At 45.9% G+C, this 13,926-nt stretch overlaps 1 protein-coding gene across 1 annotated transcript in view; it reads right to left on the reverse strand.

Annotated features, from left to right (window-relative positions):
- The window catches only part of LDLR (low density lipoprotein receptor), a 36,894-nt gene extending 23,339 nt beyond the window's left edge, over positions 1-13,555 (reverse strand). Inside the window, exons 1-3 of the mRNA XM_055343477.1 lie at positions 13,403-13,555; positions 1,769-1,891; positions 1,007-1,129 (exon numbers count right to left, since the gene is read on the reverse strand). Of these exons, the coding sequence (XP_055199452.1) occupies positions 1,007-1,129; positions 1,769-1,891; positions 13,403-13,469 (313 nt within the window). The 5' untranslated portion in view covers positions 13,470-13,555. The remainder of the gene's footprint in view (positions 1-1,006; positions 1,130-1,768; positions 1,892-13,402) is intronic.
- Between the last annotated feature and the right edge of the window lie 371 nt (positions 13,556-13,926).

Consider the following 13,926-nt stretch of genomic DNA (forward strand, 5'->3'; position numbering starts at 1 on the left):
GTACTGGGCTCTGCACTCAGCACATCGCATCTGCTTCAGATTCTTCCTCCTTTTCCCTCCCACCCACTCTCTCAAATAAATAAATAAAATCTGTAGGAAGAAAAAATAAAAAGAAATTGGCAACTTTTAAAAAATTTGTTTTTTGTAAAAAAAAAAAGTTTTAAAAAATTAATTAATTTTCCCCCACCTACTCTTTAAACTTACATAATGTTGTATGCCAAGTATATTGCAATAAAGCTGGAAGGAAAAAAATGTACCTGGAAGAAGAATAACAATCCATTTTATTTGCAAATATTCCCTGAGGGGGTATTTCATCAGATGACCATTAATCCAGGTTAGACATGCATTTCTAAAGTGAATGTATGTGAAACTCATGTGTTGTTTTTTTTTTTTTTTAATATCATGGAGCTTTATATTTTCCAAACTTGCAGATCTGACATTATCTTAGTTATTTAAATTTTTCCCACTTATTTTTCTCAGAGACTTACCCTATTAGGATAACCAAACCAAACCACTCATTTCGATAACTAATTAACTAGCATTGAAGAGCCAAGACAGACGCCCAGCTCTCTAACGTGCCTCCCCCTCCAGGACTCTTGACCCTGTTTCTTCCCAGAACCCTGCAACTTGGTGAAGCTTCCTTCTTCTCAGGTTAGCTGAGGGGTCAGGTCTTGGCCAGCAAGCACCTACTGTGTGCTTGGCCTCCCAGGGTGGCTGGTGGTGGTGGTCACAGGGGCTCAACAGATCCTGTGCCATGTGGGTGGCAGGACACTTGACAAGGACAGCCTCATTGAGTATGCTGATGACCCCAAGAAGTGATACCATCAGTATCCCCTGCAATGCCTCCTGGGCAAGGTGGGGTTCAAACAGTGCAAGAGGGCTTGGTAGAAGCTTCCAGGAGATGGACCCAACTGAAGAGCCCCAATCTGCAGCTCAGCTGGGGCAGGACTGCCTGGGGGAACCAGTGGGACCCTCACAGGGCTGCAGGGGGAGGGAGCACACTTACGACAGCCTTGCTCGTCTGAGCCATTCTCACAGTCCATCTGGCCATCACATCTCCAGAACTGAGGGATGCAGCGGTTGACACGGCCCCCACAATTGAAGTCTCCCGACTTGCAGGTGACAGACACTGTGGGAGAAACAGAACTGAGCGTTTGCTCAGAGGGAAGCCCAATCTGCCTCCCAGCCCCAGGTTTGCAGAGGAAAAACACAGTTTTCAGAAAGAAGGTGCCAAGCCCACCTTTCTGGGTCAAAATGAAGGACATCTAATGGAACTTGTTTAAAAAAAACATCAGACATGAAGCAGTGGAAAGGTTTGGAAGGAGAGAGAGGTGATAATGGCATAGCATCATAACCGTATTAATACTACTGAACTGGTCACTTTAAAATGGTTAATTTGGGCAGCCCTGGTGGCTCAGCGGTTTAGCACCGCCTACAGCCCAGGGTGGGATCCTGGAGACCCAGGATCGAGTCCCATGTCAGGCTCCCTACATGGAGCCTGCTTGTGTCTCTGACTCTCTCTATGTCTCTTATGCAAAAATAAATAAAATTCTTTAAAAAATTAAAAAAATAAAAAAAAGGTTAATTTTACATTATGTGAATTTCACCTCGTTAAAAAAAAAAAAAAGCCTTAAAGTTCAGAAACATCTCCTCCCCCAAGTCCCAATTCATGGTTCAACACATGAATCTGCTGGCTGATGTCCACTTCGTCTGTCACCCACTATCATCAAAGAGGGTAAGAAGTGTGTTACACCCAAAGAGGACTCACTGCAGGTCTCCTGGGACTCATCTGAGGCATCCAGGCACTCGGCCCTCCCGTCACAAACCCACTTGTAGGAGATGCACTTCCCATCTTGGCACTGGAACTCATTTCTCCCGCATTTGTCTTCCACTGAGAGAGAAGGGAAGAGGAAGGACCATTCAGCGCCAGAATCAGAAACTGACACCACCACCTGAGTGTTTCTATTTCCTGCCAGCTGCAGAATGAACTAGAAATAGAATCTAATCGTTCCCAGGAAGTAAAACACACCCAATAAATTTCATGAACTAAAAGTGTAGCAGAGGATGCAAAGACTAGATCTAGAACATGTAAAACTTGACATAATAATTGTTGAGTCCAATGTATGGACCCACTAAGGTAGGAAACAAAACAGTGTAAGTTCCTTGCATGTGAATAAAGAAAATGATTTAAATGATTTAGCATATTACAAACCTGTGTTGGTGATAGTAATGAGGAAAATTGACAGTGTGAAATCAAGGAAAAATGAGGGGCCGTCTCCAGTAGGTAGGGAGGAAGTATGGAGATAAAAATTGTGAGAAATGATGAATGTGGATGCTAGAGAACAGAGATGCTGCAGCAAAAATAATCAGATATTGGAAGGTCAGATAAAAAACAATGGAACAGAGACATAGCAAATCTATAGTAAGAGAAACTTTTTTCTAGAAAAGCAAAAACTGGGGATCCCTGGGTGGCTCAGTGGTTTAGCGCCTGCCTTCAGCCCAGGGCGTGATCCTGGAGTCCCAGGATCGAGTCTCACATTGGGCTCCCTGCATGGAGCCTGCTTCTCCCTCTGCCTGTGTCTCTGCCTCTCTCGTCTCTCATGAATAAATAAAAACTTAAAAAAAAAGACTCAGATTTTTAGATAAAAATGAAGACAAGTTGGGGATCCCCGGTTGAGTGCCTGCCTTCCGCCCAGGGTATGATCTTGGAGTCAGGGGATGGAGTCCTATATCAGGCTCCCTGCATGGAGCCTGCTTCTTCCTTTGCCTGTGTCTCTGCCTCTCTGTCTCTCTCATGGATAAATAAATCTTAAAAAAAAAAAAAGAGGACAAGTACATTTTGGGGAAATTTCCTAAAATACATTGATTTTTGCATTTTGGAAAAGAGATCTCAACGTTGACCATTATTGATTAACTTCATTATCAATCGATAATTTTTAAAAAGATTTTATTTATTTATTCATGAGAGACACAGAAAGGGCAGAGACACAGGCAGAGGGAGAAGCAGGCTCCATACAGGGAGCCCGATGTGGGACTCGATCCTGGAACTCCAGGATCATGCCCTGAGCCAAAGGCAGATGCTTATCCACTGAGTCACTAGGCATCCCTCAATCAATTGATCATTGATTTGGAATGCACAATTCTATGTGAACTAGAATCAAAGCAAACTATTATTATTAGTGAGACCCGGTAATTAAAAAAAAATCTTTTAATCTCTAAGTATAAACTTGGATGCCCTATGTAAATGAAAACAATGTGGCCCAAATTATGATGTGGCTTATCTCATCATGTTTTATGAATAAATAAAAAAGACCAAAAAATAGGGGATCCCTGGGTGGCGCAGCAGTTTAGCGCCTGCCTTTGGCCCAGGGCGTGATCCTGGTGACCCGGGATCGAATCCCACGTCGGGCTCCTGATGCATGGAGCCTGCTTCTCCCTCTGCCTGTGTCTCTGCCTCTCTCTCTCTCTCTCTCTCTATCATAAAAAAAAAGACCAAAAAATATGAATAAATAAGACCAAAAAATAAAAATCGAAGCTGGCAGGATTTTCCTATTGACTCAGATGTTCTGTAGGCAAATAGTATGTAAAATATAAGTTTTGAATGTTGGCTATATTTATTATAAGTTCCACTATTCTTGTAAGAAGATTGTTTTTGCGGTGCCTGGGTGGCTCAGTCAGTTAAGCACTACCTTTAGCTCAGGTCATGATCTCAGGGTCCTGGGATCAAGCCCTGTGTTGGGCTCCCCACTCAGCAGAGTCTCCCTCTCTATCTGACTCTCACCCATCTCATTCTCTCTCTCAAACAAATAAATAAAATCTTTAAAGAAAGATCGTTTTTCTTTTTCTTCTTTTTTAAGATTTCATTCATTTTATCTGAGAGACAGAGCAGGGGAAGGAGTAGAGGGGGAGAGAAAGAGAGAGGGAGAGAATCCCAAGCTGATTCCACCAAGCAATTCAGGACTCGATCCCACAACCCAGAGACTGTGACCTGAGCCAAAAGCAAGAGTTAGAACCTTAATCTGCTGAGCCACTTGGGCACCTCTGTTTTTCCTTTTATTAATCAATTTTGAATGTTAGCCATAACCAAAAGAATAGTTTAATGGTTTGTACAAAATTTAATCATTACCTTATTTTGCACAAAGATAATTACTTTATTGGGCAGCCCAATAAATAAAATCTTAAAAAAAAAGAAGTGCTACGTATTTTTAAGCTTATCCTGTTCAACATCTCTGCTTTTCTATGGAGTCATATCATACCAGTAATAGTGGTATATAATGAAAATTTATATTGGGGAGAACATACTCAGTGTGTTTTGTTTTGTTTTACCAGTGGAGGTATGTAATTCAAAGAGTTTGGAGAGCAACTAGTTAAGACTGATGAAAGACTTTAGGGCCAGATGCAAAGTGGAATTCTGGACTGGGTCCTAGAAGAGGAAAGGGAAAAGCTGGCGAAATCCAAACAAAGTCTAGAGTTAATAGTAATATGCCAACATTAAACTCTTAGTTTTGGCAAATATACCATGGTCTATAAGATGTTAGCATTGGGGGAATCTGCATGTGGGGCCCATGAGAACTCTCTGCAATATCTTTGCAACTTTTCTGTAAATCTAATCTAATTCCAAAATAGAAAGGCTATTTAAAGATTTTATTTATTTAAAGATTATTTTATTATTTTATTTAATTAAAAGGACCTGCCTAGTACTTCCCTTCCAATCTTATGGATATATGGCCAGCACTCCTTCCATGCCATTTCCTTATGCGCGTGTGCACGCACACACACACACACCTGCAGACATTCGTTTTCCCCATAAATTGCTGATCTGAAAGCTTCCCTTCCCTACAAGCAAGGAAGGCAGTGATGACCTTGTGGTCACCAGATTTCAAAAACTGCCCCCTGCCCCAAAACAGTGTGAATTACAACACTGTGGAAGGGACTTTTTCCTGCCCCCTTCACAATGAATCTTGCGACCCATATCCTGGCTCTGTACTGGATCCCATAAAAGTTTCACAACCTCAGAGCTCAAATCCCTGCAGCTCTATCTGCTGCAATGCTCCCTCCCGGCTTGCCCAATTTTTTTTTTCCTTGTAGTCATCCAGATTGCACCTTCATGGGAGACCCTGAGCCAGAACATCTAGCTATGCTACTTCCAAATTCCTGATTCACAGAAACTGTGAGATAATACATGCATGGGTTTTTTTTTAAAAGACTTATTTATTTATTTTAGAGAGAGAGTGAGGACATGGGGGGGGGGCAGAGGGAGAGAGAGATTCTCAGAAAGGTTCCCAACTGAGCTCAGAGCCCAAAGTGGGGGCTCGATTCCATGATCCTAAGATCATGACCTGAGCCGAAACCAAAGAGTTAGATGCTTAACCAACTGCGCCATCCAGGCACCCCTAATTAACACACAACCTAACTTAAAAAGGTTTATCTATATCTAACTGTAGGTAATATAGTGATGTATGCAAAATCTGTAGATGATAATAATGTGAATTCTCTACAGCCACTGAAAAAGATGAAGTAAAAAAAAAAAGAAAGAGGGATCCCTGGGTGGCGCAGCGGTTTGGCGCCTGCCTTTGGCCCAGGGCACGATCCTGGAGACCCGGGATCGAATCCCACGTCGGGCTCCCGGTGCATAGAGCCTGCTTCTCCCTCTGCCTGTGTCTCTGCCTCTCTCTCTCTCTCTCTCTCTCTCTCTCTCTCTCTCTCTGTGACTATCATAAATAAATAAAAGTTAAAAAAAATTAAAAAAAAAGAAAGAAAGAAAGAAAGAAAGAAAGAAAGAAAGAAAGAAAGAAAGAAAGAAAGAAAGAAAGAAATGAAGTCATCCTATGTTGTAAAACGGAAAGCTGCCTATCACATTTTCTAACTGGGGAGAAAAAGGATGTGCAGAATAGTTTGTAATGGTTCCTCATTGCCCTATTTTTAAAGAAATAGAATCTTATTGGGACGCCTGGGTGGCTGAGTGGTTGAGTGTCTGCCTTGAGCTCAGGTTGTGATCCTGGAGTCCTGGGATCAAGTCCTGCATCAGGATCCCTGCAGGGAGTTTGCTTCTCCCTCTGCCTGTATCTCTCACTAATAAATAAAAAAAAATCTTTTTTAAAAAAAAGAAAAGAGGGATGCCTGGGTGGCTCATCCGTTGAGCATCTGCCTTTGGCTTAGGGTGTGATCCTGGAGTCCTGGGATTGAGTCCCACATCAAGCTTCCTGCATGGAGACTGCTTCTCCCTCTACCTATGTCTCTGCCTCTCTCTTTGTGTGTCTCTCATGAATAAATAAATAAAATCTTGAAAGAAAGAAAGAGGGGATCCCTGGATGGCTCAGCGGCTTAGTGCCTGCCTTTGGTCCAAGGGCATGATCCTGGAGACCCGGGATCAAGTGCCACATCGGGCTCCCTGCATGGGGCCTGCTTCTCCCTCTGCCTTTCTCTCTCTCTCTCTCTCTCTCTCTCTCTCTCTGTGTGTGTGTGTCTCTCCTGAATAAATAAATAAAATCTTTAAAAAAAAAAAGAAGAAAGAAAGAAAAGAAATAGAATCTTATCTGTGCTTCCACATAGGGAATAATGGCCAGCTCACTTCAGAGTTATTTTTCTTCAAAAAATGCTTTATTTTTTAGATTTTTTAAAAGGAGGGATCCCTGGGTGGCGCAGTGGTTTGGCGCCTGCCTTTGGCCCAGGGAGCGATCCTGGAGACCTGGGATAGAATCCTATGTCGGGCTCCCGGTGCATGGAGCCTGCTTCTCCCTCTGCCTGTGTCTCTGCCTCTCTCTCTCTCTCTCTCTCTCTCTCTCTGTGTGACTATCATAAATAAATAAATAAATAAATAAATAAATAAATAAATAAATAAATAAATAAATAAATGGAAAGAAAAAATAATCAAGCAAAATAACCACACCAGTCACTGCATGTCCCTGGCTTTAGTGCTTGTTACTCCAATTGTCTAACTATTCCAAGTATCTTTTGATGTCTTTGGTCATTCCAATAGGAGTAGACAAAGCTAGAGACCTCCAGACCCCCTTGAACACTTCATCCAGGCTTAAATCTAATCCTGAACCTGCACCAGGGGGTCCTGGGGGCCAGGGACATTGGGACCCAGTTTAAAAACGACCTCCCTAGGGGTGCCTGCTATCTCCATTGGTGGGACATGCAACTCTTGATCTCAAGGTCATGAGTTTAAGCCCCACATTGGGTGTAGAGATTATTTAAAAATAAAATCTTTTTAAAAAGCTGTTTTTACTATTATTTTAAAGATTTTTATTTATTTAAGAGAAAGAGGAGAGAAAGAACAAGTGAGTGAACATAAAGAGTAGGGAGGGGCAGAGGGAGAGGGAGAAGCACGCTCCTTACTGAGCAGGGAGACCTGACATAGGGATCACAGACAGGCGGATCATGACCTGAGCTGAAGGCAGACATTTAACCAACTGAGCCACACAGGTGCCCCCCCCCCAAAAAAGCTATTTTAACTAAATATAATATAACTAAATATAACTATATATTTACTTATTTTTAATTTATTTATATTATCTAACTATTTACATACAGGCATATCTTGGAGATATCGCAGGTCAGTTCCAGACCACCACAATAAAATGACTATTGTAATAAAGTGAACCAAACGAATTTATTTTTTTTGATGCATATAAAAGTTATGTTTACATTAAATATGATGAGTCATGAAGTGAGCAAAAGCTGTGGGAAAAAATATAGACTTGCTCCATGAGGGATTGCCAAAACCTTCAATTTGTAAAGAAAGACAGTATCTGCAAAGTTCAATAAAATGAGGTATGTCTGGGGGCACCTGGCTGGCTCAGCCAGAGGAGCGAGCGACTCTTGACCTCGGGGTCGTAAGTTCAAGCCCCATATTGGGTGCAGAGATGACTCAAATAAATAAAACTTTTAAAAAAATGAGGTGTGTCTGGATTTATGTATGTATGCACCCATGTATTGCAGTTCTCAAATATGAGCCCCTTTATCATTTCTACTTTGATGGTTCACCCAGCCCTTTCACATAGACTCCCTCAGAGGCAGTGTAGAGGTCAGACCTGGGTTTGTTTTAACTTTTCTTTGTTTCTTTCTTTCAAAGAGATAGAAAGAGAGAGAAAGAGCAGGAACAGAGGGGAGAGGGAGAAGCAGGCTCCCCGCTGAGCAGGGATGCAGAATGGGGATTGATCCCAGGACCCCAGGATCATAACCTGAGATGAAGGCCAAAGCTTAACACTTAATGTTAGGAGCCACCCAGGTGCCCCCAGACCTAGGTTTAAATGGCTTTCTGGGTCATTTAAGTAGATTGACTTGCACTACTGACTTAATCCTTCTGGGTCTCAGTTCCTCATTTGTAAAACAGGGGAGAGTCCCTATTTGTGAGACGGTTTTGAGGATTAAGGAACATAATAACAAAAAGGAGCTCTGCACACATGCTGACATAACATCAGGTTAAAAACAGGTGATGTGTTCATCCAATGGGACACATCTCAGCAATAAAAGGGGACAACCGGCTGGTGAATGCACTGTCATGGATGAATCTCTGAAATGTTACCTGCCTGGCTTCTTTTGCTCAAGAGTATGTGAAGTTGTAGTTCAGGTAAAGCTAATCTCTAAGCATAAAAATCAGATTAGTGGTTGCCTCTAGTGTGTAGGGGAGGTAATTAAACAAGAAAGGAGGCACCAGGGAACTTTCTAGGAAGTTGGAAATGTTCTATATCCTAAAGGGAAGTGCTTTCATGGAGGTAGACATTTACCAAAACTCACTGAGTTCTTCATTTAATATCTGTCCATTTTATTTTTTTAAACTTTTTTAAAAGATTTTTATTTATTCATGAGAGAGAGAGAGAGAGGCAGAGACACAGGAGAGAGAGAGAGAGAGAGAAAGAGAGAGAGGCAGAGACACAGGCAGAGGGAGAAGCAGGCTCCATACAGGGAGCCTGATGTGGGTCTCCTCCAGGATCACACCCTGAGCTGAAGGCGGCGCTAAACCATTGAGCCACTGGGGCTGCCCTATCCATTTTATTTTTTTATTTTTATTTTTATTTTTTTATGCCCTATCCATTTTAAAAAGCAAACAGGGGTGAGGGCCACCTGGGTGGCTCAGAGAAATACAAGGAGTGCTTAGAAGAATTAAAGAAATGGGCAAATGAATTATAAGGATGCCATGCTTGAGGTGGCCGTAGTGGACAGCCCAGGTGACTAAGGAGAATGAGGAGGAGAAAGTAAGAGGGAAGGGAATGTGTTGAGCTTTGGAATGTGCTGCAGTTACACATACCAATAATTGAACTGCCCAACTACTGATCTGAACAATGACTCCCTCAGAGCTGCCTCTATAATACACCCTACACCCTTATGACTCACAACTGATTTGTAATTGTCCCAAAAGCCGGATATGACTCACTTCTTGCTACTGGCACACAGGGTGGGTAAAAAGCAATTGGAATTCCAGGACTCTCAGAAAAAAATTAAAGAGGAAGTTCAAGCACAGAGCATTTGCAATGAGGATCTTGGAGGAGGAGCTTCTATCACATCTTCCTCTCCTAGGGGATCACAACTTCCATTACCACTAATCCACTCCTCTGGCCTCCTAACCTTTCGACAAAGCCTTATTTTATTTTACCAACAAAACATACCGCCAGAAAGACTGGAAGTAGTAATAACCCCTTGAGGCCCTTTAAAGAGGGATAAGGAATAATAAACCCTTTCCCTGGACACCATGGCAACAGCTCTCCAAATATTTGCTAGTCAAAGATGGCTGAAGACCTCACCAACAGGAAAACCCTACCCTTACTTTTTATCAGGATAGGTCGTCCAATAGCTGGCTGACAGCTCCAGACAATGTTTGAATGAAAAGCTAATGGATTTTACTGTTACAGGTGCAGCCAGGCAACTGTCAGCTGGGAAATCAATAAGTCCCATGGCCTGGCTAGTGGGGACAGGGATCAGGAACAGCAAGCACCAAGAGACAGCACATCAGAAGGTTGTCCCCGCAGCACACAACACCGTTCTGAGAAAGGGGACTGAATCAGTCCTGTTTCAAGCACCACTACCCAAAGAAACCACAGGGCTTCCTCCCTGTTGCAGAAGTGAGGTTTGTGTTTTCCTTGTCAGTTTCATTTGCATTCCAGTAAAAGCAAACTGGAGCATCCCCCATCCACCCATCTCTCCTCAGGCTGGGGATGCCTAAAATTATACAAAAACTGCACACACTCACACCCTCCAGCGTCCAAATCTCAAAACTCAGCCAGTAAATTTCTCCTGTCACACAGGACAAGTCAGGAATAAGGTTATCGAAACAGAAAAGGAGAATACACATTTCTGCTTTTTCTCCAGCACACAAATGCTTTCGATGTTTTTTTTCCCCCATACTACTGAACAGAGTTGTTGAGGAAAATCAAAATTACAGATAGGGGGTACCTGGGTGGCTCAGTGGTTGAGCGTCTGCCTTTGGCTCAGGTCCAGATCTCAGGGTCCTGGGATCAAGTCCCAAATCAGGCCCCCCACGGGGAGCATGCTTCTCCCTCTGCCTATTTCTGCCTCTCTCTCTGTGTCTTTGAATGAATGAATGAATGAATGAATAAAATCTTTCCAAAAAAAATTATAGAATTGTTTCTTTGAAAAAAAGAACAGCTGGAGCAAACAGACTCAGCTGAATATGAATGCAAAATCAATTTTCCAGCAGGCTTTTCCAAACTAGGGGATGCCAAGGCATTTTCCTCAGAGGTGATCTCTGTGGAAGCTGTTGTCAGCTCCTTTGGGGAGGGTTTGATTTTTGTGATTGTTCATTGCTGGTTACCTCCACGGTATCTTAGCAACAAATGTCACGTGCTTGACAGCCACGGAAAGTGTGAATGCTATTAATGTACTTAAGATGAAATGTGAAGGGCCATCAAAGCACTGAGCAACAAAGGCATCTAGATTTGGATCTTATCAAGGGAGGAACCCTACAGATAAGAGCAGGAATATCCTGGAAAGACAGAATGAGCCACATAATTCTCCTTGAAGGTTCGCAGTCTCAAAAAAGCTCTCCTGGTCTTTTTTCCAGTGTTGCCCTGGAAGAAAAGTATGCCCAGCAATGACTAAATGAATCTCCCTGGCCCACGTTGCTAAAACAGACACAACTCTTTGCAAGGTGCTCTACTTTTCTGCGTAGAGTTTTTTGGGTGTGCCCTGGGCATACTCCATACTCTGCACACAACTGTTAACTGGTTTTGATCTGGCTGAGGGAAGGCATGCAGTTCAGATTCCAACAACTTCCATTTCCAAGGAAAAAGAACAAGAATTTCCATCTCCCTACACCCCCCAAAATGTTTTAAAGACAGTTAAGGAGCACGCGGGAGCAGCCAGGACTGCTACAAATACACATCATCCTGTTAACACCAGAGAAGGAGCTGCTAGCTCCCAGGAGTCTGGGGAACACATCAGGACTGAGGCTCCTGGAGAGAGAAAACTAAAGTCAAGCAACGCATCTTGCTCAAGACTTCACTGTCATCATTTCCGCTTAGGGATGAAAAAAAAATCAAATACAAGTTGAGAGAAAGGAAAGAGATCTTTCGGGAGGTGCATTCCCAATTTGGGGTGGTGGGGGCGGGGCTCAGTTCTTCCAGGTTTACCAAAATTGGACAGATCAAGCAGCTGGCCCTGGAGCAGCTCTGGAAAAGACTGGAATGGGAGCCAGGGCTTCAGGGGTTAACCAGCCCGGCCACATAGACAGTTCCAGAAAACTCCTCCTCCTGCAGCTGTATCAGAACCCCAGGGGGGGGGGGGTCCCTGGGTGGCGCAGCGGTTTGGCGCCTGCCTTTGGCCCAGGGCGTGATCCTGGAGACCCGGGATCGAATCCCACGTCGGGCTCCCGGTGCATGGAGCCTGCTTCTCCCTCTGCCTCTGTCTCTGCCTCTCTCTCTTTCTCTCTCTGTGACTATCATAAATAAATAAAAATTAAAAAAAAAAAAACTTAAAAAAAAAAAAACTTAAAAAAAAAAAAAGAACCCCAGGGGGAAAGCCGAAACTAAAGTAAGTAAGTGACAAATCTTGCTCAAGAGTTGAGCCACGATTTCCTCAGGCAGGGAGTCAATAGGCGTTTGAAATCCAAGGTCAATTACACGCCTCGTCTGCACAAGCTGCACTCCCTCGTCTTCGCGCAACCGGGAGGCCGAGTTGCCGCAACTCCCCTGTGCGGCAGCATCCTCCCTTCCTCCCCTCGGAGAAAACTGACGCGTCCCGGGGAGGAAGGAATCCCAGTTCAAATCTCCGCACACGAGGCCGCCCACTCCCCCTCCGGTCAATAAAAAACGTTTCCTGCCGTCCTGCGATCGGGTGACCCCAATTCTTTAATGGGCGGCTGTGGTTCTAAGCTTGGAAAAGAGCCCGCTTCTCTGATACCCAGGGCGAGGTCAAATGCCTCAGGGAGGCTACCTCAGGGAGGGCGCACCAACTGCTCCCATCACCAAATCTAAACCGGACGCCCCCGTCAAGGGCACATCGCCGTGCGCACAGCCGCCACTAAAGCCGTTCAGAGCGTCTGAGCGAGCAAGGCCACCCCGAGGGATCCGTGTGACGCTGCCGCCCCCCGGGCCCTGCCCCAGCGGAGGGTCCCCGCGAATTGCGTGTCTCTCAGCCGCGCTTCAGCGGAGGCCCCTAAAGGGGTCTGGGGGCGCGGAGGGCGAACTCCACCCGGGCCGGGGCCGCGGAGGCGACTCCGGGGGCCTGGGACGCGCGGGCCGCTTTATGACAGGAACCCGGGCCGGGCGCGAGGAACTCCGCGGTCGCCTCACCGGAACCAGGTGAGGTGGGTCCCCGGCCACACCTCGGGCCAAGCCCCGCCCCGCCCCGCCCCGCCCCGCGCGCCCCTCGCATCCGCCGCCTCCCATTGGCCGAGGGGAGTGGCTCGAGGCTCGCGTGTTCCAGTCGCGTCCAATGGGAGCTCGGGGACTGGCCCTCGGGGCCGGGGGCGGGGCCGCAGGCGGCGGCCACCGGCAGAAGCGAGCGTGCGGAGCCGGGGAGGAAGGTCTGCGTCCGGCTCTGGGCTCCAGCCGAGCCCCTGCGCGATACAAAGCCGCCCCGGGGCGTCCGCAGGGACCCCCGGGCTTCTGGCAGCCCTCACCCTAGAATAACTCGATGAGGGGTCCCTGCCTCCCTAGGGCTGGAGAGCCCGCTGTCCCTCTCTGAGGAACACAAGGGGGCCCCCCATCCGGCGGAGACTTCTAGGGAAAGCCTCGCCCCGCTTCTCGTGACGCCCCCACATCCCCAAAGCCTCGCAGTCCCATCATCACTCCCTCCAAGCCGTTTGGGGACATCGTGCCGTTTTCCCCACACATCTCACAAGGACGGGGTGATATTCCGCTTCCGCCCCAGAATTATCCAGGGGGTCCCCGAGTTCTGGGAGGTCACCCCACCGCACGCGGGAACCTGGAGCCAGCCTTACCTGCCGCCCCCGTCGCTGCGAGGAGCAGGGCGGCGGCCCAGCATAGCCCCCAGCCCTCGGGTCTCATGCTCCCAGCCTCCCGCTAGCTGCCGTGCAGGAAACCCGGGCTTCGCGCGGTCGGGCGGCAAATGCACGCGGGGCCCCGGTCATTTGCAGCATTTCAATGAGACTTTCCTCGCCAGGGGGAGGAGTCTGCGGTGGGGTGATTTTCGAATATCTTCACCTCACTGCGGGAGGAGGAGTTTCGAGAGGAGGAGTTTCGACCGGCCGATGTGACCAGGGCTAGTTAACCCGTGAAGCCCTGTCTCTGGATTCCAGGCTTTTCCAAACCTTGCTTCCAAATCATGGAATAGGCTAATTGATGACCATCTCCCCTCTGGCTCCAAAGGAAAAACTAGACCTGTCCGAAACTTTACCTCCTCTTCCCTCTACTTGCCTTCTCCTTTCTAGGAATCGTATATCTAGATTTTTAACGGAGTTTAGTCCTAGATACTTTTGAGACCGTTCGTCAGAATTGGTCTAAA

Source organism: Nyctereutes procyonoides, unplaced genomic scaffold (assembly GCF_905146905.1).
Source record: "Nyctereutes procyonoides isolate TBG_1078 unplaced genomic scaffold, NYPRO_anot_genome, whole genome shotgun sequence".
Classification (NCBI taxonomy): domain Eukaryota; kingdom Metazoa; phylum Chordata; class Mammalia; order Carnivora; family Canidae; genus Nyctereutes; species Nyctereutes procyonoides.